Source organism: Coloeus monedula, assembly GCF_965178545.1.
Source record: "Coloeus monedula genome assembly, chromosome: 4".
Taxonomy (NCBI): Eukaryota; Metazoa; Chordata; class Aves; order Passeriformes; family Corvidae; genus Coloeus; species Coloeus monedula.
The window spans coordinates 2,984,317-3,006,927 of NC_138784.1; the positions used below are offsets into that span (position 1 = coordinate 2,984,317).

The 22,611-nt window shown below is 41.3% G+C and overlaps 1 protein-coding gene across 1 annotated transcript in view; it reads left to right on the forward strand.

Moving 5' to 3' along the window:
• The window catches only part of CACNA1C (calcium voltage-gated channel subunit alpha1 C), a gene marked incomplete at both ends in the record, with an annotated part of 458,232 nt that overhangs the window by 299,754 nt on the left and 135,867 nt on the right, over nt 1-22,611 (forward strand). The window contains one exon of the mRNA XM_082279808.1: nt 17,831-17,934. Within this exon, the coding sequence (XP_082135934.1) occupies nt 17,831-17,934 (104 nt within the window). The remainder of the gene's footprint in view (nt 1-17,830; nt 17,935-22,611) is intronic.

A 22,611-nucleotide genomic window follows, 5' to 3' on the forward strand; every position in this document is an offset into this window, starting at 1 on the left:
TTAAAAAACAGTGTAGGAAAATCTTGTCAGCAAATTGGACAGTTTTGCAGACAAAAATTTTAGGTGATGATTTTCAGAGGTCATTCATTGAACTTAACAATGTAAGATAATGGGCTAATATTTAAAAGTGCTGAGCATTCAGAGTTCAAGCAGACTGCCAAGTTCTTAACTTCTCTGCAATTCAGGGTAGATAACAAGGTTTGAATCTGGGGTCCTGCTGGGGTCAATGGCAAAATTCTCATTAATTTCAAAAGGTCAGGATCTCACTTCGTATTTTGCAAAATCTTGACTATGCTTGACCATGTTGAGATTTCCCACATGCAGTCATAGTACAACATGAGGACTTACAGATGCCTGATCAGGGCCTTGGTATCTGTTGAGATTAGTCTTCCAAGGACATACATGTGGATGCAGAGTGTTTTCTTTGCTCTCTTCTTAAATCTGAAAATATGTGCCTGACCTAAAACTCAGCAGAACAACAGAAAAAGCTCTGGGCTGAATTACTTGGCTGGAAGTGTTGAGACAATGGAGCAATTCCCTTGCTTTGAACTTTTCTATAAGTGTTTCTCAATTATATCTTCTTATTTTAAAAAAAAAAAAAAAATCAACAACCCGACTTTCAAAAGATACCTAGATCTCTGCATTCCTCTCAGTGGGAATGGAGGAAGCTTAGCACATTTCAGCATGTTGCCCTGAAAAATATAGTAGTCATTTCATGAAGCCAATGTCTGTCCTGTGCCACCGTTTGCAAAGTTGAAGCTGCATGATTAAAAGTCAGAGAGCTGTGTGACCTCCCACAAGCCCTAGACTCCTAATCCACTTAAGAGCTCTTCAAATTTTAACTTCAGTTTCCTGCTTCCTTCTTCATGCTTCCTGGTGCAGGCTTTTCACCTGTGTGAAGCCTGTCTCCTCTCTCATGGAATACTATTTCCCAGCCTGTGATCCACATCCTCACAAAAAGATAATCAGAGACAGGAAAGCAATAAACTTCTATTCCCTAGAAGGACTTGGCATCATTAAGATCAATACACTTTCCAATCTCCCCTCTCTCTCTTAGCAGATAAGACTTTGAGTAGATTGGCTTCTTTTGAAATGAGAAAGAAAAATGTTAGGGAAAACAGTTTGACACTGCTATCGTGGAAAGTAGGATAATTACTTTAAAGGAGCCAAATTTTTGATGTGAAATAACTGTATTGGACAGGATGAAAATCTGTGCAAAACAGCCTTGTTGACTCTTCACTGAACAATTGATCTTTGTTGAAGGGAGCGTTAAGTGTGCTGCCTCAGTCTTACAAGTCTTACAAGCTCCTCCTGTGCTGCCTCAGTCTTACAAGCTTTTGCCTTTGCCTCATGGGCAGCCAGTCCACAGAACCATTGAGTAGACAGACACCTCTTGTGATAGATCACATTATAACTTTTCCTAAGCCTTGTAGAATAATTTGAGGATATTATTCTCAAAACTCTCCTTAAAGTATCATCGGCCAGCATTAGCAGCTCACTTGGTGCAGGCACCAAGGCCCATTTCTGAAGACTCATCCTTCTTGGAAACTTCCAGCAGCAGATGAAAATCCAAATATTGCAAATTGAATCATTTGGTATTTTGTAATCAGTCGCTGCTGCAGTCCATTATTTTGTATTGTCTTGTTGACTAAGGAGGAAAATTAATCTCTGTGCAGTTTATAACACAGTGTTTAAATGTTTGTAGGCCTTTGTTGTCTTCACTTAATCTTTTTCTAATTGGAGGAGATTCAGTTCTTTCAACCTTCCCTAATGGATCTTCGTTTTAATTATTTTTAATCAGTTTGTTACTGTCCTTCAGGGGAAGCTTTGTTTCTGAGTTAAATACAATTTGGCCAGCACCCTGTCTCTAGAAAGGTTTTCATCTTTGTGTGAAATGTGCTCTCTGCAGCTGGAGACCTGTGACACTGCATGCAAATCTGTCCACTGCAGCCTGAGTTTTACATGCCTGGTCTCTCCACTGCCCTGCATCCAAGCAATTGTACATAAAAATGAGAACAAAGCACAGAGAAATTGCTAAACACAACCATAGGTTGTATTGGGCTGTTCACACTGCTGGGTAGTGGAGAACCTGGTCCTGAGTTGTTCTGCTTGCCCCTGACAGCTTGAATTCTAGGATTGAGTGACTCTGCTTGATCTGCTTGAAGATTATTAATAATGAGCAACCTTGAGCCTGCCATCAGTTTTGGAGTCTTGGCTTTGACCCATGTCATTTGGACAACACTTCAGAATACTTGGTCGAGCCTCTGAAAATAGCACGCAGTGCCTCCAGGAACAATTTACCTCAGGGTTCTAAGTGTAAGCTAAAGAGTGTGGTATTATTATAGGTGGACTAAAGCCAAGTCTGGGTGAGATCCAGGGCACTCACCTGTCCCTGGAAGAGATGCCCAAACTGGCATTAATAAGTTGACTCCCTCAGATGTAAAAAATGCTTGTTAGTCTTCCCCAGCCCCTAGGCAAGAAAATGAGTTAATAGTCTAAAACAGAGCAGTAGAGCCACCCCAGTGTAGTGAGAGACACAACGCAGTGAGATTGAGTCAGTGCAAACCTTCAGGAGCATCACATCCCCAGGGACAGCAGAGAGAAACATATGTAGATGCAGTGGGTTAAACAGGCTGTCCTGGAACTTCCCTCCAGCTCTCAGTCTTTGTGATCATGCTTTCAAGAGTCGCTTAATCAGCTTGAAACACGGGCTTACAGTCACCCTTACAGTTCCCATCATGAAGTCAAAATGGAACAAATTGAACAACAGATGTAATTTACTTTGCTGACAGCATTGACAGATCCTGTGAGCTTTTCTCACCCCCCTCCTCCAGCCTGTTGCAGCCAATGAGGAAGACGTGAGAAATTCAGAGATATTGCCACAAAGTGGAAGACATTAAACGCAGAGCTGCAACCCCCAATTTTCGCCAGCTGTGTTTTTCCTTCTAACCCTTTATTCTTGCAGCACTTAAGCTTGAATTAGAAAGGCTTTCCACAAAAGAGAATGATCTGATTCTAAGAATATATCTGTCTACATGTTTCCATGTTGTTTATTCCCCATCCACCTCCGCCCCCTCCAAGAAAATGCTGGGCTTTTGTTGTTGTGGGGTTGAGGTTTTTTAATCATCTTTTTGGCAGGGGTTTGCATGAATGTGAAAAATTTACAAAGAATAAGCACGCAACTATGAGCAACCCATCACTGTGATTGCAGAGGTTATTTCATCTCCATCTGCTGTAGCCGTGGTGGGTAAGGGGAGAGGGCCTTTAGTTCAGAGCACTGAAGGGCCACAGCATTAATGCACCGAAAAAGCAGTTTCCACATTTAATTTGCATAAATGCTGACCTCAGTCTGTTTTCCTTTTCCTCGTTGACAACTGCACATGCAGCTGTGATGGTTGCTGTACTACTGACTTACCAATGAGTAACAGCAGTGACTTACTTGTTGGCACCTGCCACAAAAACCTGCTGCTGAACGTGTGTTCAGTACACTTGTTGTGTGAAACAAAGTTTTTATGAGCCCTTCAGAACTCAACTTTGGACTGCTCAGCCCTCTTCCTCTATATGAAAAGAAACTCTCCATTAAAAATAAGCTTTTTTGGGTTGGTTATGGGAGGTGTTAATAGAGACCCTCTGCCCAGAGCTCCTGTGTGGGAAGGACCTTTTTAATAGCCCTGTCTTTCTGTTGCCCTTTCACTTTTCTTTCTTCTTTTGTTCTTCTTTAGACTGTATCCTAATTGCTGCTGTCTAATCACCACAGAGACCTTTCTTATCTTTAATCTTTAATCTTTTGTCCCAGAGCTATAAAATTAAGAGCTAAACTACTGGGATGTTTATACATGATTTAGGATTTTGAGTGCCTCTGTTTGTGGGTGCACTGCTTGAGTCCTACCACCAGTTTTGTCAAGAAATGATGATTGGTTGCTTCCGAAAAAATAATAATCAGATTTGTTAGCTGTGGACTCATATCTACTAGACAAATTCACAACTAATAGACAGGTTCATTATCTAGATCGTGGGAAAGGAAAAGACAAAAAATATGCCCAAGGTGAGGACACAAATTATGTCTCTAGAACTATTTATTAAATTAATGTTTATTTGGAGTTTAACTTGTTTCAACATCTTGCTTTTAAGACAAAGGGTGTTAAAACTAAACCTTCACCAGTCTTACTGTGAATTTGAAGTCCTTCCTGCCTGCAAAGAGAATTGGTCCATTAAAATTGTCTTTATCCATTGATTTCAGAGGGATTTCTGCCTGGGCAGGATTTGAGGGCTCATTATGATGAGTGGTCATGCCATCATAAGTGTAGTTTATCTGCACCCATGGCCCACTCTACAACCGTCTCCTTGTGATTCCAATCCTCTGAACTGTACCCAAATTGGGGACCTAAAAACAATATTGGGCTCATCTTCTGAAAGATACAAGAAGACCAGAAGTAGAAAATGAAGGGTTTAGAAGTCAATCAGAGGAATCAGTCTTCCTACAGGGAAGGACTTGTGGGTTTTGGTGGATGAGAGGCTGGACCTGGCAATGTGAGTTTGCAGCCCAGAGAGCCAACCATGTCCTGGGCTCCATCCAAAGCACTGTGGACTGCAGGGGAAGGAGGGGATTCTGCCCCTCTGCTGGGCTCTGGTGAGACCCTGCCTGAGTGCTGCATCCAGCTCTGGTAGGACATGGAGTTGTTGGAGTGAGTGCAGAGAAGGGCCATGAAGATGATCAGAGGGCTGGAGGGCCTCTTCTATGAGGAAATGCTGTGGTTCTGTGAAAGGCTAAGAGAGTTGAGGTTGTTCAGCTGGAGAACAGAAGGCTCCAGGGAGACCTCCCAATACCCAAAGGAGGCCTACAAAGGAGCTGGAGAGGCATTCTTTACAAGGGCATGTAGTGGTGGGACAAGGGGTAACGAATTAAAACAGAGTGGGAAGATTTAGATCAGATATAAGGACAAAATGTCTATAATGAGGGTGGGGAAACGCTGGCACAGGTTGCCCAGACAGGTGCTGGATGCCCCATCCCCAGAAACATTCAAGGTCATGTTGGACAGGGCTCTGAGCAACCTGATCTCATGGAAGATGTCCCTCCTCATTGCAGGAGGTTGGACTAGATGGCCTTTAAAGGCCCTTTCAAACCCAAACTATTCTATGAATATTTACCACAGACTCTATTGACTCTTAAAGCACATCTAGAACAAATCAGGCAGGACGTTGTGCTGATCTTGCCTACGTGGTGTTGCTTGCAAGACTCCTAAGAGAAGGAGAAGGGGCAGTCTTGGCTGTCAAGAACACAGTTGCACCTCGTTCAGGCTCTTTGATAGTAATTTCTCCAGCAAACCTCTAGTGCTTTTACAATATCTCTGAGTGCCTATCAGATGAAGGTTTATTATCTGTGTGCTAGGAGTTCTAGATACTGTAGATTTTATTAGAGAATTTTGGATGTGATTTCACAAGTGGAAACTGGATGAATTATCTAAAATGTAGAATTTTCCTAGGATTCCTAGATTGGGAACTGGATATGGAGGAACTTGGGTTATACTGATCAAGTGCAAAAAAATAGTTGACAGTCTTGCCTTCACTTATTAAAGGAGGTAGTGATTATCTACATCTTACAGTGCTGTTTTTCATAATCTTTATTTTTAAGGACTTAGTGGACTACGGAAATCAATGAATAGTGTGTGCTGGATGTTCCTGTGCATGCAACAATCAGTACTGTTCTGATGTAGCTGTGGAAGAATTTGCCACACTGCGATAAATGGAAGCATTTATAAAACAGCAATACAGTAATACAGGCAGGAAATCCTTTCTGGATAATCAGTCATGCAAATGTAAATACAAAATAAACAGAGACAGGAAGGGATAAGCCCAGAACTCTAAGATGCAATGAAATTTTTAGGTTTGGTAACCCATCATTGTAAGGGATATTTTTATACTTGAATTGAGCACTTTATTCTTTTGGAGTGAATTTCCAAAGACTTTAAAGGATGAAAAGGTTTTTAAGCAACTGAGTAGCAGTAAGAGATGGAGCTGCTGCAGTGGCTGTAATGAAAGAACTGTGGCTAAATAGCCTTTGGGCTCTTGGACTACTTTTTCAAAGCCCAACCTTTTCCTTTTAAAGGGGGAAAAAAAAAAAGTTGTGCACACTTATGTGGGAATCAGGCACCTCACATGAAGCTCTGTGACTTTTACCTCTGGAGCTCTGAATTCAAATCCTGACTAAGTCACACAAGTTCAAACAATTTTTGGAGGTCACTTCATGGCATTTCTGTAAATTACAAATTCACTCAACAAGCAGCAGTGTAATCAGTCACATGAGAGAATGGAGAGTCTTCATAGTCCCTCGACTGGTCCCTGGCTTTGGCAGAATGCAACAGGTGGATTGATGGCATGAACCTCCTCTAAGGAGATCTCCTGTTCAGGAACCAAGAATAGCAGAGTACTGAGCGGGCCAAAGTAATGTCGCTGTTGGTGTCAGCTGTTGAGTACCAAAGAAGTAAGGAAGAGGGTCTGTCAGCCATCTATATCAACAACAAGCAGAATGGATCAAGAGCAAGGGCTTGGCACAGCAGACTGCAGGATGTGTTTGTGGAAAGTCCTGAAGACCTGCTCAGTCTGGGCCTCGTGTCCTTAAGAGCTTGCCTGGGTCAGTGCACAGCCTGTTCTTTCCCCTCTGTTCTGTATGACCCAGACAGCTTCAGAGCAGACAGACTGACCTGAGCCACCACTGAAAAAAAACAACTAACTTCTGAGGGAACAGCTTAGAGGGAATTTTTTACATCCTCAAAGTGCAGCAGTTTCAGCACACTCTAGAGTGTGAGTTGCTTTATCACTTGGTGGTAATTGAATTTCAATATTTCACTTTTGGTTAACATGTTCCACGTTAAACTGGATTGAAATGCATTCAATTTTTTTTTTTTTTTCTCTTCTACATTTTAAGCCTGGAGAAAGCATGTGAGGTGGCAAAGCAAGAGTTTTATTGGAGCTCAGAATTTTTCTTTGATGTAAGCATCCCTTGCTGTATAACTGATGTTTTTAGCGGGAGTTCAGCATCCCTGTATTGCAAACAGATATATGTAGCAGAGATATATAGCACCCTCCAGTTTTCACAGAAAAACAGAGAAGTTCCTCAAGAAACCACAAAATTACAGGTGGGATGGGAGGATGTGTAAATGGTGGCTTCCTGATTATTTTTGTTTCCCCTCCCCTAGCTGGCTAGAGAAATTTCCCAGGGGTAGTTGTACTAACCAAATTTAATATGCTGAGATTTTGTCAGCAAATCCACTCTTCAGATAGCTGATTTGCCATGATAATGTGTGTCCCTTTGGAGCACTACTAGCGCTAATAAAAGTGGCAACTTTGTGAAAACACTGCTGGGGGTTTTTTTAAGTGAAAGGAGAGCCCAACATTTTTTTTCTCTGTTTTGAAGAGTGTGAAATTAAATGGTCTTTGCCATCTGTTGAACTTGTACAGTAAACTCGTGTGAAGGCCATTTGAAGTCACAGGTTGAACTAGGACACTGGTAAACACGTTCAGTATTTCCCCTGTAGTGGTGAACAGGGTGTTGATGCCAGGTTGGTGCTTGGACTTGATCTTTAGAGGCCTTTTCCAGCCTTACGGTTCTATGATTCCCCACCTCTCTAACAATCACAAACTGCTGTGCTGCAGAAGTATGGGATCAGGAAGCATTTTCAACAGAAATAACCTGCAGTGGAAAACAGTTCAGCTCAACCAGTGTGTGCCACAGACATTTTGACCTGCTGGTATTTGAATGCAAGCTGTAATTCTCTTCCTTACCCTCAGACAGAGACCTTGTATTTTCCATAATAGCTCAGTCTGGTAAAGAACATCAGACTGTAGAAAACAATGTGCACCCAAGCCAAAAACAGATGAAATATGAATGTGGAACTTTACTAACGAATGAAATAATGTTGTGGAGTTCAGTGGTTATATACTAAGAGCTAAAAAACACAGTGGAAGGACTCAGTGACAACATACAGTCAGTATCAGTCATCTGGGACTAGATAGCTGAAAGTTTGCTATTTTCTATGTTTCTTGACTTTATACGGTCTTTCCCAGCTGATAGAATGTGCACATCCTTGGAAAGGTGGGGCCTGTATTTAATGAGTGATGAAAATGTGACTCAGTACTGCTATGAAAAATAAATGTGGCAAATTCTAGTGGTAGCAATGCACTTCCCTCAAACTGTGTGCAACTAAAGCAAGTACAGCTTGCTCCATGTAACAGCAAAATGACATTCCTGTGTAACTTTAGAGAAGCTCATATGAGCTATTTTTCTTGTTTTCACTTTGCCACCAAGCAGATGACCTGATTCTAAGGCAGAGCTGATCTCAGCTCTAGCCTTGCTCTTGAGCAGGCAGCAGCAACCTGGTAGGACTCTCCTGCAGGACTCCTGCCTTTGCCCAGTCTCCCTGAGAAGCTCAAGCCAGTCAAGGTGTACCTCCTGCAGGAGTGTGTTCTCTCATGCCTCTGGAGTTTGAGCCCCAGCACTGCTTCCATTTGTCTTCTGTACAGCTCTGTGTGGGGAAGCTTGGTCTCTTCTGGGGACTTCACCCTCTTGTCAGGAATGTCAGGCAGGATAGCAGTGAACTATAGCTCACTGAAAGCTTTTAATTAATAAACTATGAATTATGGTTCACCTGTATCAGGGCAGTAGATATCAGGGCAGATATTTACTTCAAAATAAAAGTCTGTACTTGGGTGAGGACATTTATAGCAGATGCAACATCTTTGATCTTTGAAGATCTTCAGTCTTTGTCAGGAAGAGTGAAGAAGCAACCTCTGCAGACTCCATGTTCTCAGATCTGTCTGCCACCTTCCCCTTCTGTCTTCTGGAATCATCCTCCATTGCTGCAGTTTCTTTGATTCTTTCTCAAGGGTTCTCTGTTGCAAATTAATCTTGATGTTTCTGTTGTCCTCATCAAGGCAGTCCTTTCTCAGTTAATGGCTCCATTTAGCTCCTGCAGAGAGTTCTGTACAAATTGCCAATGTTTCTGCCTCAGAGTGGAATTTTAATTTGCTCTTTCCATCACTAAAGAGTATACAGAACGATTGGGGAACCAAGCTGCACATAGGAGTCCTCTTATTTTTCCTACTGCCCACATATGATGAATCTTGCCTACATTATTCTTTTTTATCCTGCAGTGACTGTATAGCAGAATAACCTGTGTCTGGAGCATTCTCTGCCCCGGTTTATGATCCCTGTGCCTTTGTCTTCACCCAGCTCTGCCTTGCCTTTCTCATGAAGCCATTGAAAAAACATGATAAATGTTTATACGTGCCTAGAGAAGGAACACAGAGAATTTGTAAAATTCCATCGAGGTAACACAGTAAGTAGAGCCTTTACAATAAGAGCTTGTAGAAAACAACTCAGCTTAAAATTTCCTTTTTCCTTCAGTACTTCAAAATAAAAGAAGTGTGATTGTCAAAACAGGACCAGCTGATCAAGTGCTGCTTGTTCCTTTGACTGTCATCTGTTCAGACTGAAGCTGGGTTGAGCTCTCTGGTCTCTTCTTTGCACCCATCTGATAGCACCAGCTGCAAAATGTGGGCTGTTTAGGAACAGTTTGAAGGAGTGACTGTGGCTTAGAGTCCCTCTAAGACTATTAGGGTGTTGATGTTTAGCAAGGAATTCTACCCAAAGAGCAAAGACATCTGAGGGCCTTTCCTGTATTTTAAGCCATTGTTCCTAAGTCAATAGAAGTAAGTCTAGTTTATTTTAGTTTTCGCATTTTTGCTTTTTACAAAATTTGGAGGTTTTGTAATTTTTTTACCACCATCTCTCTCCTTTTGCCTTGAGTCAGCTCTGAGACCTTAAATTCCTGCTCCTTTTCAGCTGTCCTGAAGACTCAGAACATCTGAAAGACTATTCCAGGTTGACAAGATGATAATGCTTTTTGTGACGCATTAGAATTTATAGACGGAAATGCTTAAATTTTTTAGTCACTATGTACATTAAGCCTCAATTTTTTCCCAGGGAATTTCTGAAAATAAACTCCTAATCATACATTCCTTCCCGTCCTGTGCCCCAGCCTATTCAAGCAAAGCACTTGTGCATATCAGCTCATTTCCACTGGCAACAATGATATTGACCATTGGCCTCAGTGGAATTATTCATTTGCCTTAAATTATGCACATACATGATTGCTGGATTAAAACCCAACCAAGCAAAGACAACTAATTAGATTTTAAATAATGAAGGATCTGCAAGGTGGAATCTGCATCCTTAGCGTAATAATGCACTAAATCCACTTTTTAGGGTATGTGCTGGGTAATAGGAAATATGATCCTTTCCTTGCTGCTTTTCTGAATGGTGAAGTCAGATGGATATATGTTGCATGTATAGACTCACTTGAAGCGTATGTGGAGAGCAACCAGGAATTTATCAAGTAAAAGTACTCTTTTTTTCATGTCTTTATTGACATGACATGCAGCAGCTTCACACCATTCAGGCTCCAAACAAACCAGCAGATTCAGGATATGCAGGATTCCAGTGCTAAAGAAATGTAGGAACCCAGAGTGCTGAGAATATTTCTCTGCCTGTTTTTAAGGGTTCTTGCCCCCCTGAACAGCACTGTTTTGGCTTCAAACCTTGGAAAAAATTACCAACTATCAGGCAGGAACTAGGAAATACAGTGGTGGGAATTAGGTGATAGACTACTATGTAAGATTGTCACAGGGTGAAAATTTAGAGGTTTTGGGCTTTTCTTTGTAGTAAATAGATAAGAGTAAAAAATATCAAAATGGAGGATTGTTGTTGTTCTCTAAACCTTCTTCTCCTTCTTCTACTACTCCATGTTCTGCAGTAAAAGTAGTTTGGAATGATTGGATAGAGAATTCTGCAGTTCCTGCCCGTGTTACTGAATAATTGGTAGGAAAGTGAAAACAATACACATTTTTAGTAACTATTGGTTAAATTATCTTTAAAAGGCTGTGTAAATCTTGATAATTAGAGACTCCTCTCCTGCTTTTCTGTGCTCTGTGCTGTACCTGGGTCAGGCTGGTGGCTCTGTTCCTCTGATAAGACTTAATAAACAACTATCAAGCAGCATTGAAACTCCAGAAAAAGTCTTGGTTTATCTTTGAAACTCCTTTCAAGGACTTTTAGAGAATTCTGTCCCATCAGGAGGGATTTGATTTATGGCACAGTTCAGTGTCAAGAAACACCCTCATGGTTTGCCCCACCGGTTGGAAAAAGCGCTTATTGAGCCTATCATACAGAGAAAGTCAATTTTAGTACTGTGTCCCTAGTCACTCTACCTTTAGTTGTGTGTCACCTCATTGATGTCTTTCTGGGGCTTCTTTTAATCATTTACAGTTTTGTGAAGAAGTTAGAAAGGGTGAATAATAATAAGCAATTTCCTTGTTAAAAGCAGTGAGGTTTACAATACATTTAAAATTGCATAGTTCATATAATTATCACAAGTATTACATTTAAAAGCCCCAATGTAACATAAGTAGAGTACAGTTAAGAGATCAGATAAAAACATTGGATTCATTACCAGAGCTAACAGCACTAAATTTCTGCATATTTAAAGGTTGATTTATTTGTGTCACAGTCTCAATAGTCCCAATCCTATTACCCACCAACAAGTTAAGAGCAAGATCAAATGAGACAATTCCCAGATGTCTCAGATCTCTAAGTAGAAGCTGAGAGAAAGACAGGAGTCCAACCTCCTCGTCACAAGTCCTCTGACAACTACCAAGAGCTTTCAAGGCAAAGACTCAAAGTACTGCAGAGCCAAGGGTTCTTAAGTCCAAAGCAGGTCTGCAGTTGAGAAGTTAACCAGAAGGTATTGTTTTGTTGAACAAAATTTCTTTTTTGTTTGCAGAGCAGCCTCAAAAACCCTGCTGTCACCAGTTAGAGTTGTTAGTTGAATGTTCTTAGGAGCTGGCAGCAATATAATTTTTCTCATTTGGGATGAATATTTTGTTCTTCATCTGTTCCTGCTGAGGCAATGCATCTAGCATGAGGGAAGGCAGACCTTTCAAAATTTTGCTTCTTCAGTGGACAGATGTATACAGACACTTTGTAGGAAAATCACATTACCTTGGTTATTTCTGAAGGATGACATGGATTTATGACATCTTTTTTATTCCCTGACTGTATGAGTGGAAATCATTTGTGTTAGTGAAGTTTCAGAAGCAAAGAAAAGCTTTAATGATCATGAAGATACAATGGAAGCCAAAGAAAATAGTGTAAGAGTAGGAGTACTCTACTTCCTAGGCCACATGACCCTTGTCTGAGATGTAGGGTTTACCTACTGCCTATGATATGGATATTTTTTCTTTAATGTTGTCAACTCAACCATTGCTGTGAAGGGTAAGGTTCCATCCTTTGTTTATTATAATTGGTGTCGTACCCAAATTCCATCTGGAAAGTATAGCAGAGACTATTTTTCCCTCACAGTGCAAAACAGGGCATCATCCTATTAAAAGAAAAAAAAAAAAGGCAGAGTCTAAAGTTTTAGTTCCATGACGTTATATATGAATGAAATTTGTTCACCCAAATATTCATGGGAAGAGAAGGAAAGAGGAGGTGGAAAAGGAAAATTTATGTTTCAATCAAAACCTCTTTGATCAATGATAAATATCCCAATCTCACATCAATGGCACTTTATGTATCCCCTGAGCTCTGCCTGCTGGTAGCCTACCATGTCATCTTTGAGCTGAGCTGAGCAAATGACTTCCACACATCCCAAAAGTCATGAAGGCGCTTAAGTACTGTTCCTGAAAAAGATGTTCAAGCAGGATACATTTAGTGACAATTGTTATCTCTTCTTTCTGCTGTCTCCTGCTCCCAATATTCTCCAATTTCAGATTGTTACAGGAAGGACTTGGTTTCTGCTAGAGATCTTGCTACTGGCCATAACCATTACTTTTGGCCAGGTTGTTTTCTGAGGCAGTAAATTCTGCAGACAGGCTGCAGAGAATAGCACTTCTATGCAAAATTTCCAAATTTGCTGCCCTTTAATTTTATTGGATATGCTGCTCCTCTCAATGAACCTTACTCTGTGAAAGGTTATACACTTCATTGTAGAATACTTGTAGCACTCGCATTTAAAAAATGTTATCACAACATTCTATAGTTGTTAGAAGTCAATTAGCAATTTATTCAAGGAACAGAAGCCCAGCCCAGGTGCCCTAACTTGTTTTCCACTGAGCTGCAGCTCTCCAGCACTGTGCACAGAATAAGGCAGATTTCATATTTTTCCTTCAGCTTGCTGTTTTCCAGTGACAGCTGCCCTTTTCTGATGGATTAAACTTTTCCTGTAACCCTCTGCTATTTTTGAAAGACGTTTGCCACAAAGTGTCAGGGTGTGAGTGTGTGAATTGTAAAGTCAGCAGAATTCAGTGAATTGTGTCTACCCCTCCCACTCAGTGACCGAAAGCCTGTGCTTGGTGATGCTCAGCCACTATGTTAATAGGTTATGTGCCTCTAACATTGTCTGCCTGTGTAAGAAATGAGACACTTGCAAATGTGCCAGACTTAAGTTATCCCTGGGAAAGAAACAAAATCACTAAACAAGTAATGCACGAATGTCTCCTGTGGCCTTACCAATGTGACTTCACCTGTGTCTTCTGAAGAACCAGAAGAAAAAGGCACAAAAGTCGATTGAGAAAGACAGACTTTTATTCCTTGGCCCCTGCTGAAACTGCTGATAGTAATTGTGATCAGCAGAGTGCAGAATTAAAAATCCTGGTGTTATTTCTAGGTGATTACAGGTACCATTGAGAGAAAAGCCTTTGCTGAAACGCTACAGGCACAATAGCAATTAAGGATGCTTGGCAAAGAAAGAGCTCTTCCAACAGACCTCATATAGGCTGAAATGACCTCTTTTTGTCATGAAACTGAGTGGTTTCTTTGACAGTACCCAGTGAGGCAAGGTAGTATCCCGCTTTGTAGATTGGAAAGCTGAAGCATAATGAGCCAAATGATGTCCCCACAGTGCCAGAGAGGGTATGTAGGAAATAATAATGAGAAGGAATCCTTATCTTCAAGATCTCTGAGAGATGATGCATGAATGCTCTGAAATGTACCAACTTCCTCACTGTTGAGAATAGTGACATGTAAGTGGTGAGATGTGAGCTGTGAAAGGTCAGGCAGTTTGACTCAGAAAGCAGAATTATTTCCATAAATGACGATCTGCAGATTCCCGCTGATCCTGTGCTTCCAGCTGACGTAACAGTTGTTCCATGCTTGCTAAGTTGGCATCAGATTGCAATCACCTGGACTGAAAGTTATAATTCAGACCTACACTGGTTGATGTGATAGTCTTTGTCCAGAGCCACGAGTTTAGAAGATGATCCACCTTTTCTGTTGGGATTCCTAGGGTTGGTAGTAAGCACCCAGGGAGAAGTGTTGCACTCAGGCACCAGAAAACTGAACTGTGTATCAGGAGTTGTTCGTTCTAGAGAGGTAACTAGTACTGAGCTATTTCCAGTTCAATGGGGGCAACAGTACAAAATATATCTTGCAGACTTCATTTTCTCTGCTCAGTAAATGGTGACACTCCTGGCTTTGCTGTTACTGTTTTGAGTAAGTCTATTCCTTTTTTTTCCCCCCAACTTTCACCAAACAACCTATTTCTCTGCATTTCTCCTGCAGTTGTTTTTCAGGAGCAAGCAGTAAGCTCACAGTGCAACATTTCCTTATTGCAGGGAGGTTTTAACATAATTTACCAAATACTTAACGTTATGAGATCGTATAACATACATTCCTGTCACCTGTGGGACAGTCCCACAGTGTATGGAATAATCTCACCTGCTACTAAGGAAAAAAAGACATGAGAGCATCAAACACAGGGAAGTCCAGCAACAGAGACGGACTCAGCTGTCTGCCAAATACTGACAGCTTCCCTGTGCTTGAGCAGCTCTCTCTGCCTCTGCCCCTCAGCTTCTCTGTTACGTATATAACTGTGCAGTAAAAAGGAGATGAAAAGCTGACCTCTGAAATTTTCAGTCTGAGAAGTCCCCAATGCTCGGCTGCAGCAGAACTCAGGTCTGTTTTACAGGACTGATTTGTGCTGATGCTAGCTGCTACAATTGTTATGCAATTGTGCAGGCACTGGGAATAACAGAGTGCACTATCTTCTACTTATATACTTTACCAGGACATGCTGGAAGCTTCTTGCCATCTGGAAATTTCTTCATGCTGGGGAAGAAAGTCCTTCATGTGCTTCTCCTGACATGCACTTGACCTCTGTACCTGGCATCCTGGGCATTTGCTCTTTAGGATTCGCTTGTACCACAGCTTTGAGCAGTTGGACTTTTCCAGCTGACTTTCCCAGCTGACAGAAAAATCCCAAACTGATGATAGATAAATACCATGCAGCTGAGGCTTTTTTATCACCATCTATCATAGTTAGAGGAATGTCAATTCATCATTGTGCCCACAGTGGTAAATTCTCATGGCAGTTTTTCGAAGTCATCCATACTCATTGTTTGTGCAGGTTGCTTTATATAGATATTGCTGTTCTTTGTAGGAGAGAGAGGGTGTTAAATCTCATTTCTTTACTTAATTCCAACTTGGGCATTTGCATTTTGCCTTCCTGATTTTCCAGCTGGGATCTCAGGTGAATATTTGCTTCCATCTTTATACTTGATGGTGTTTTGTTCTCATTAAAACCCTGATGTGCAGGAGACAGGAGGGGTATCTACTTTTTGGTCACATGGGATGAAATGTGGCTTGCAAGCATAAAGAATAATTAGTATGATTTATAAACTAACTGAAAAATTCTGCAAAACCATAAAAAGGGAAGATGTTTATTATGCTTAGGGAATGATAGCAGCTCAGGTACTCTTCTGCCCACCAAATGTATTTATCCTGTGAGGAAGGAGCTGATGAACTGTTTTCACAGAGGCAGATTTTGAGCTTATTTTTTAATGAGTCTACTTCAGTTCAGTCACAGATGAAGGAGCCCTGAGATGGAGTTCTGGATTGGTCCATTGACTGTGGACTATTGCCAGATGAGAACTTTAGTGACTCTACTTTGGAAGAAAAATGGATAATGGACTTCCATCCACAAAGAACTGATTATATTAGTGTTACTATCCTGCCTTGCCTTACTGAAGGTCTGAAATTCCTTTCCTGAGTTGTTACAAATCTTGAGTGAGATCACCTCCGCTGAGGTGTGTCTTGCTGCCCACGTACGGAAGGATATTTCTTCTGTGATTCCAACAAATGTTTAGGTTGCAAAGGAAAGAGCATTTTCCTGGAAAGAGAAAACAACATAAAATTTTCAGAGCAGTGGAAAACAAAGGAATGTAGATTGCTTTATGCCTTTAGGTACTTTAAAGTCTGCAGTTTATGTTCATAAATCAATTTAGTGCTCCTGAAAATGTTAACCACCATCTGTTTCTTTAATGATGCTACGTCTGGATCCCAAGATAAGTGTTTATGAAGAGTAAAGAAGGGACTCTGGTATTTTTGATACCACTATGAAAGTGAGATTCCATTAAGGTATTTCCAAAATTTTGAACTTTGAAGGAGACTTCAAGATAAAACAGCACTTATGTACTAGATGCTTTCAGAATATATACAAGATCTTATTATGTGCTAGAATTAAATCTCATATAATACAGATTCTGGTGCTAAAATGAGTCTCCCTGCTTCATGTGCAGATGCTTGTAGTAGTGTGAAATCCATGCCATTCAGTTTACAGTCTCAGATTCTCTTAGCATGCCATTGTGTAGGAATCATGATTTGCTAAGTGAATCATCCTTCAAGTCAAGAGAAGTTTGTGAGGAAGCTTTAGCAAACACTGGGCTAGATCAGAACGTGGTGGGCCTTGAAAAGCCCTTCCTAGAAAGAACAAAGCTGCTGCCCTCACTGTGGTAAAGGATGAAGATTCCCAGAGCGGTGCCAGGGAAAGATCAGCGCTGGCCCCCAGTTCCCACCTGCTCCTCTCTGAGGTACCTGTGCTACACATGGGCAGGAACTGTGATCTGGCAATACACTGTGGCAGTGCCTACCAAAAACTAGCAATGTTTTCCCTGCCAGGAGAGGGTCATATGTGTGTGCAGCGACCTTTAGAAGTCATGGGGCGGACCTTTCGTGGTGCTGTAAGTAAATTCCAAAAAGTAAGTCCACAGTTTTGAGCATCTGAGGAAGTGCCAGTATGGCACATGGTTATGTTTTAAGCTGTATTAAGCATTGACTGTGAGGAAGTAGATGAAGAAAGCAATAAAAGGAATGGTCACGTCAGAAAGGACACACAGAAACACTTGGTGTGATTATGTGTAAACCAACCACAGGCTCTGTTTACAAACCTTTCCATCTGTTCCTTTGCCTAATCATTTCTGCTTTCCCTCTCTGTCTTCTAACTTTCCTTCGTCTTTCCAGATGCAGGACGCTATGGGCTATGAGTTACCATGGGTGTATTTTGTCAGTCTGGTCATCTTTGGATCCTTTTTCGTTCTAAATCTGGTTCTTGGTGTGTTGAGCGGGTAAGCTGACAGTTTTGGTGTCCTTTTTCCAATGCTACAGGGCAAGACTCCATAATAAGGGTTCTTCCCTGTCACCAGGATACTTTCAGAGGGATTAAAAATCTGAATCCAAGGAAGCTTCACATCATCTCTGAAATACTTTGACAAAATGTTCAAATATTGCAAATAACAATACAGGTAACAAAAGCGGTGTTATTCTCTGACAGAGAAATCCAACCTCAGGGCCTTCAAAATTATTTATGTCAGCCTGTCATAAATTTCCAGAAAACTGGCTATTGAAGAATCTTACTGCTGGTGACTTGGGATCTCTTTGGCTGGAGCCTTGCAGTGCTCAGAATCTGAGCTTGTCTCACTAATTATCATTCCACTCTTCCAGGTCAATGATGCCATAGGAAGGGACTGGCCCTGGATCTATTTTGTTACACTAATCATCATAGGGTCATTTTTTGTACTTAACTTGGTTCTCGGTGTACTTAGCGGGTAAGCAGTACCAGGAAAATGTTTTATTACTGTTTATTTTTTAAAATTTGTATTTCTATTCCTACTCTCTGGTTTCCAAAACAATGGTCAGTGGCGGGTTGATCTCAGGAACCTTAAGGGGAGGCCCAGACTATTGCTGTGCCATAGCAAAATACAGCATGCCTAGTATCACAGAAGGAGCCTTTTGACTAAATCAAAGGAATATGAGACATTTTTTTTGTCTGTAACACGTTCCTCTACCTGTACTCTGTGGGAAGAGGACAGCTCTATGCTCTCCTGTGGGCAAAACAAGGGGATTATAGTAGAATTTCTGTAAGAGTCAGTAGGACTGAAGGAAGAATGAGAGCATGAGACAAATCCCTTCACATCTGTAGGATGAGATTCCTGCCAAATTATGTCTTCTCACAGGAGAAATTTTCACATTGTTTAGTATAACTAAAGCTCAGCCTACCAGGAGACTATTTTCCCTGGAGAGAGTCTTGGGCACGTTTCTTCTTCAGTAAGCCCATCTTCTCTATTGTGCAGATTACAAGCCTGGCATGATGCAAGGAGGAAAGATCATTTCCTTCTGACCTTTTCCAAGGATGAACAGAGAAGCAGGAGAAGTCCTTTTAGTGTTTAAGCATTCTTAAGACATGCAGACATTTAGCTGTATTTCAGTTCTGCAGTATAACCCTCTCTGCAAAGCATCGTTTTAGTAGCTTTGATTAAAAACAATGGATATTGTCCCCAGCAGTTAAAAACTTTACTGCCCCTGGGGAGCAACATAATTAAAGGAATCAAGCCAGCAAACATTCCTTGCAAGATTAAAAAAATAAAATCTTCTAGGATTAGGCTTCTAGTTCCAAATTTGGGCATGACTGGAGGCCTACAGCCATTCTATGTACACAGCTAAATATGGTATGAGGACTTCTATGTGTCCTCTTTTTGTTCCTAATATCCTGCCTCCTTTGATGAGCTCTAAATGAGTTTGATTAGGGCCTGTACCTGTTGCCTGGGTAGGGAGCCCTGAAGTCCCTTGACTTTTGATCAAAAGAGAGGGAAAATGATGTCTGAGCAGGAGAGAGGACTTGATGCCTCATAGAAATTATGTCCTCAGTACTTGGGCCTACAAGATAGGAGGGGCAGTAGTGGGACTGGGAAAAAAGGTCCACCTTTGGCCATCTGGCAAAGAGACAAGTAATAGAAGGTCTGCAGGAGGTAATATTTATATCTTCGTTACTCCATTGAAGGAGACAAGCTACTGCAACAGCTGCTGAAAGGAGAAGGGTTTCCATGCAGTAACGGGAGCGTGGAAAAAATCCCCGCTAATGAAGTGTTAGGCAATAGTCTGTGTTTGCATATCTGGAGAGTGATGCTCTGGTACCATTTTGAAACACACACTCCTCCTTCCTCCAGGTGGATACTCTGCCCAGCAGGTAAGGATGTCAGCACTAGTGGGGGATGATGACCAGCTGACAGGGAAAGGGATCTGTTCTATCAGAGGTGCACTCTAGGACCATACAGAACTGCTGTTAAAGGTTATATGATATCTGACTGGATCAAAAGTGCCTGTGAGCCCAGCCACGAGGAGTGCACAGTATTGAAGCACTGCTGATTCAATTTACCTGCACTTGGATTTGTACCCGTGAATAATTAGCAATTGAATTTCCTCTCTCTTTCCTTTTCAACTCAAGGAAGTGTTTTGGGGCCTAAATCTTCCACCTCCTGCCATTCTGCAGCTAAACCACCAGAGTTAGTGGTAGGAGATGGAAGCAGTCTGTAGAGGAAACTGAAATCAAAGATGAAGTTCACCTTGTTTAAGCTGTGAGTCACCCCTTCTGGCTGTCTTCACAGTGTTATGACAGCTGCACTGTTTCTGCAAAAATTTCCCCAACTGGAGAAAAGTAAAAAGAAACTTAAGAATTTGCATCCATGAAAAAACACAGAAATTATGGGAGAAATATTTCAAATTTTCTTTGGTCTAAATAAGCAGTTCTTAAACAATCAACTTTCTAAAGCAGTTCTAAATTCTGCTGAGTTACAAAGTGTCTTCACTTTGCAGATTCAGCTTTTTTTCTTGGAGGCTTGCTATTGCTATTAGTCTGATGTATGCAGATGATCCACCTGTCTGTTCTAGATAGAAAGCAGCATTCTTGGTTATCTTTGAATATCCGTTCTGGGCATCTCTGATTTTTTTTCCCATTTATCTATTTCAGGAGCTTCAGCAGGCATGTTGTGTAGGTAGACTTCACAAAAGACAGATTAGTTTGGGGGGTTTTAATCACCTCTGAATACATAAGTGTAATTAATTGTACTCACAAAGACACCTTGATTGCACCTGCAAAATGAAATGCTGAATTCTGCTCCGCTGAAAGAGCTCTTTTGTAATTTGTTTTTCCTCAGGTATGCCATCCATTCATGCTCCTGGTGAATTTACCAGTCACATACTGGGCTAAATAACATGTCAGAGTGTTTATATGTAGAGCTGTAATCTCTTCCTGACTTGGCTGAGCACAGTACAAAATTCATGTACTCCAAAGGAATATCCAGTCAGCAGATCACACAGTAGACCTCCCCAAGCCCAGGCAAAACAATTCCACATCGTTGCTCTGAGCAGTGATTAGAAGTCACTTGAGATCAGAGATGTTCACATCTGCGTTATCTGTTTCAGTTAATTAGTGAGGGGAAAAAAAATAGCAGTGCAGGTTCAACCTTCAGACAGGCACACCTAAGTACAGAGAGTCACATCTCCTTTATATTTTGATCCAAATCCCAGGCCAAACAAGCAGTTTCCTAAGGCAAATGGAGGGCAAGAGAACAGACGACGCTTCTGCTTTGAGAGGATCCTGCAAAACACAGTCGGCTGCTTTTGATGCTTTTACTGCCAAGGGATAGGTCAGAGTGAATAGGAGGCTGGCTCTGGTTGTAGCTCCTCCTTGAGCAGTTTCTGTGACCTTTCAGCTATTTTTCCCTAGTCTTCTGTCCCCTCTTCCAACCCTTCCCGTTTCTTGGTGTACTTCTCAGGGTGGATGAGATTTGCATCCTCGTGCTCCACTTTGAGTAGTAAGCAAGAGTTTTGAACTGTTAGAATTCTGCTGTTTTGCTCACTTTCCATCTCGCCTCTAAATGTGAGAAATCATATCAACAAGAATAACCTAAATTCCATCATCAGAAAGGGAAAGAGAAATTTTCTTCTGGAACAGCACATGATGCAGAGCTGGGTGTTTATGATCTTGACCCACTCTAACCTCACACAGAGAGAACATCTCTCCAGAATACTCTGCTCCTTGGTATTCCCATTGGCAGGCATTTCTACAGTTTTCTGGGAGAAGTAAAGCAAAGTGGAACAAAAACTGAACTCTGGGGAAAACAATGAGATTCACCCACCCTTATACTGATGCTTTTGGGTTCACTGAAAAGAGACAGATTGCTTACTAGTTCTGCAAGCCTTTGCTGACCTTGTCCTGCCATGACAGTGCAGTCTTTTTTGAGAAGACTACCTCCAGACTCAAGATGGTAGTTCCACCAAAAGCTTATTTGGTCCTTGGCCTGCTGGAGCTGCAAACAGTGACCATTTATTGCCAGCTGTGCTGGAGGCAGCAGGAATGTGTGCACCTGCAATACTCCCTGGGCTGAGGCCACCAGCTCCTTTCCCATGGGATGGAAAACGACCACTGATAGTAATTCTTGATTGTGAACTACATTTGCCTGAGTACAGGCTACCATGCCACATGGGAGGTGGTTTGAATTGCAGTAGCAATTTCCTGAGACACCTGTTCTCAGTGGTTTAATGTTAGTAGAGCATAGAAATTGAGACAATTTAAATGAGTTGTCTTCTTTGGAGAGTCATCTGAGATGTGGAGTATGTGTGATGTATGAAGGAGAGAGACATGGAGTTGCAGGTCGTTTACACGAGGCAATCACAGTATTTTCCATTGGGCTAGAAAACTCTAGGTTCAGCCCATTTCAAAATTGGACCCATTTGTTTTAGGTTCTAAAATAACACTTTACAAGCCAAAAATTGAAATATTGGAATTTCAACAGGCTTAATAATACATAGATTCATTCAGTGATTATTTTTTTTGAGAGTTAATTCATTAATTTGGATACAGCACTGTAGCAGACCCAGGGGGAAGGTGTTACTGAAGCAGAAAATGTAACTACCATTGATGGATTTTTTCCCAACATTCTTTGTAAGGCTTTTATTATTATTGTTGGGGTTGTTTGTTTCTTTTACATTGTAAATAGTAAAATATCACTCCCAGGATAAGAAAATTTCATTTTTCATTTTTTCATGCCTTGAAGCTGAGTTTGGGCCCAGAGATAACTGTAAGCTAACTTCAGGCCAGAGAAGCCAGTGGTTCACTTCCTCACTTCCACCTTGGTTATCAAACTCCCATGGGAGAGGCTGAACCCTCAGCAATGTGACAGGGGTGCAGATCACACTGGCATACTTTGTCACATATTTTGGCTAGAAATTAAGGGATCATCCTGCTTTGATCCTGCTGCAGTGCTGGTTTCATGCACAGCTCATAATACTGAAAACCTGATCCAAAACCTGTGAAGTCCATGGAAGTCTTTCAGCGGATTTTGGACCAGACAGGAGGAAAGTACCTCATCATCACTGTTAGAAGCCCACCTCCATTTCAGTTACTTGGGTAGCAGCAACACGGCACTCACAAAATTAACATTTTT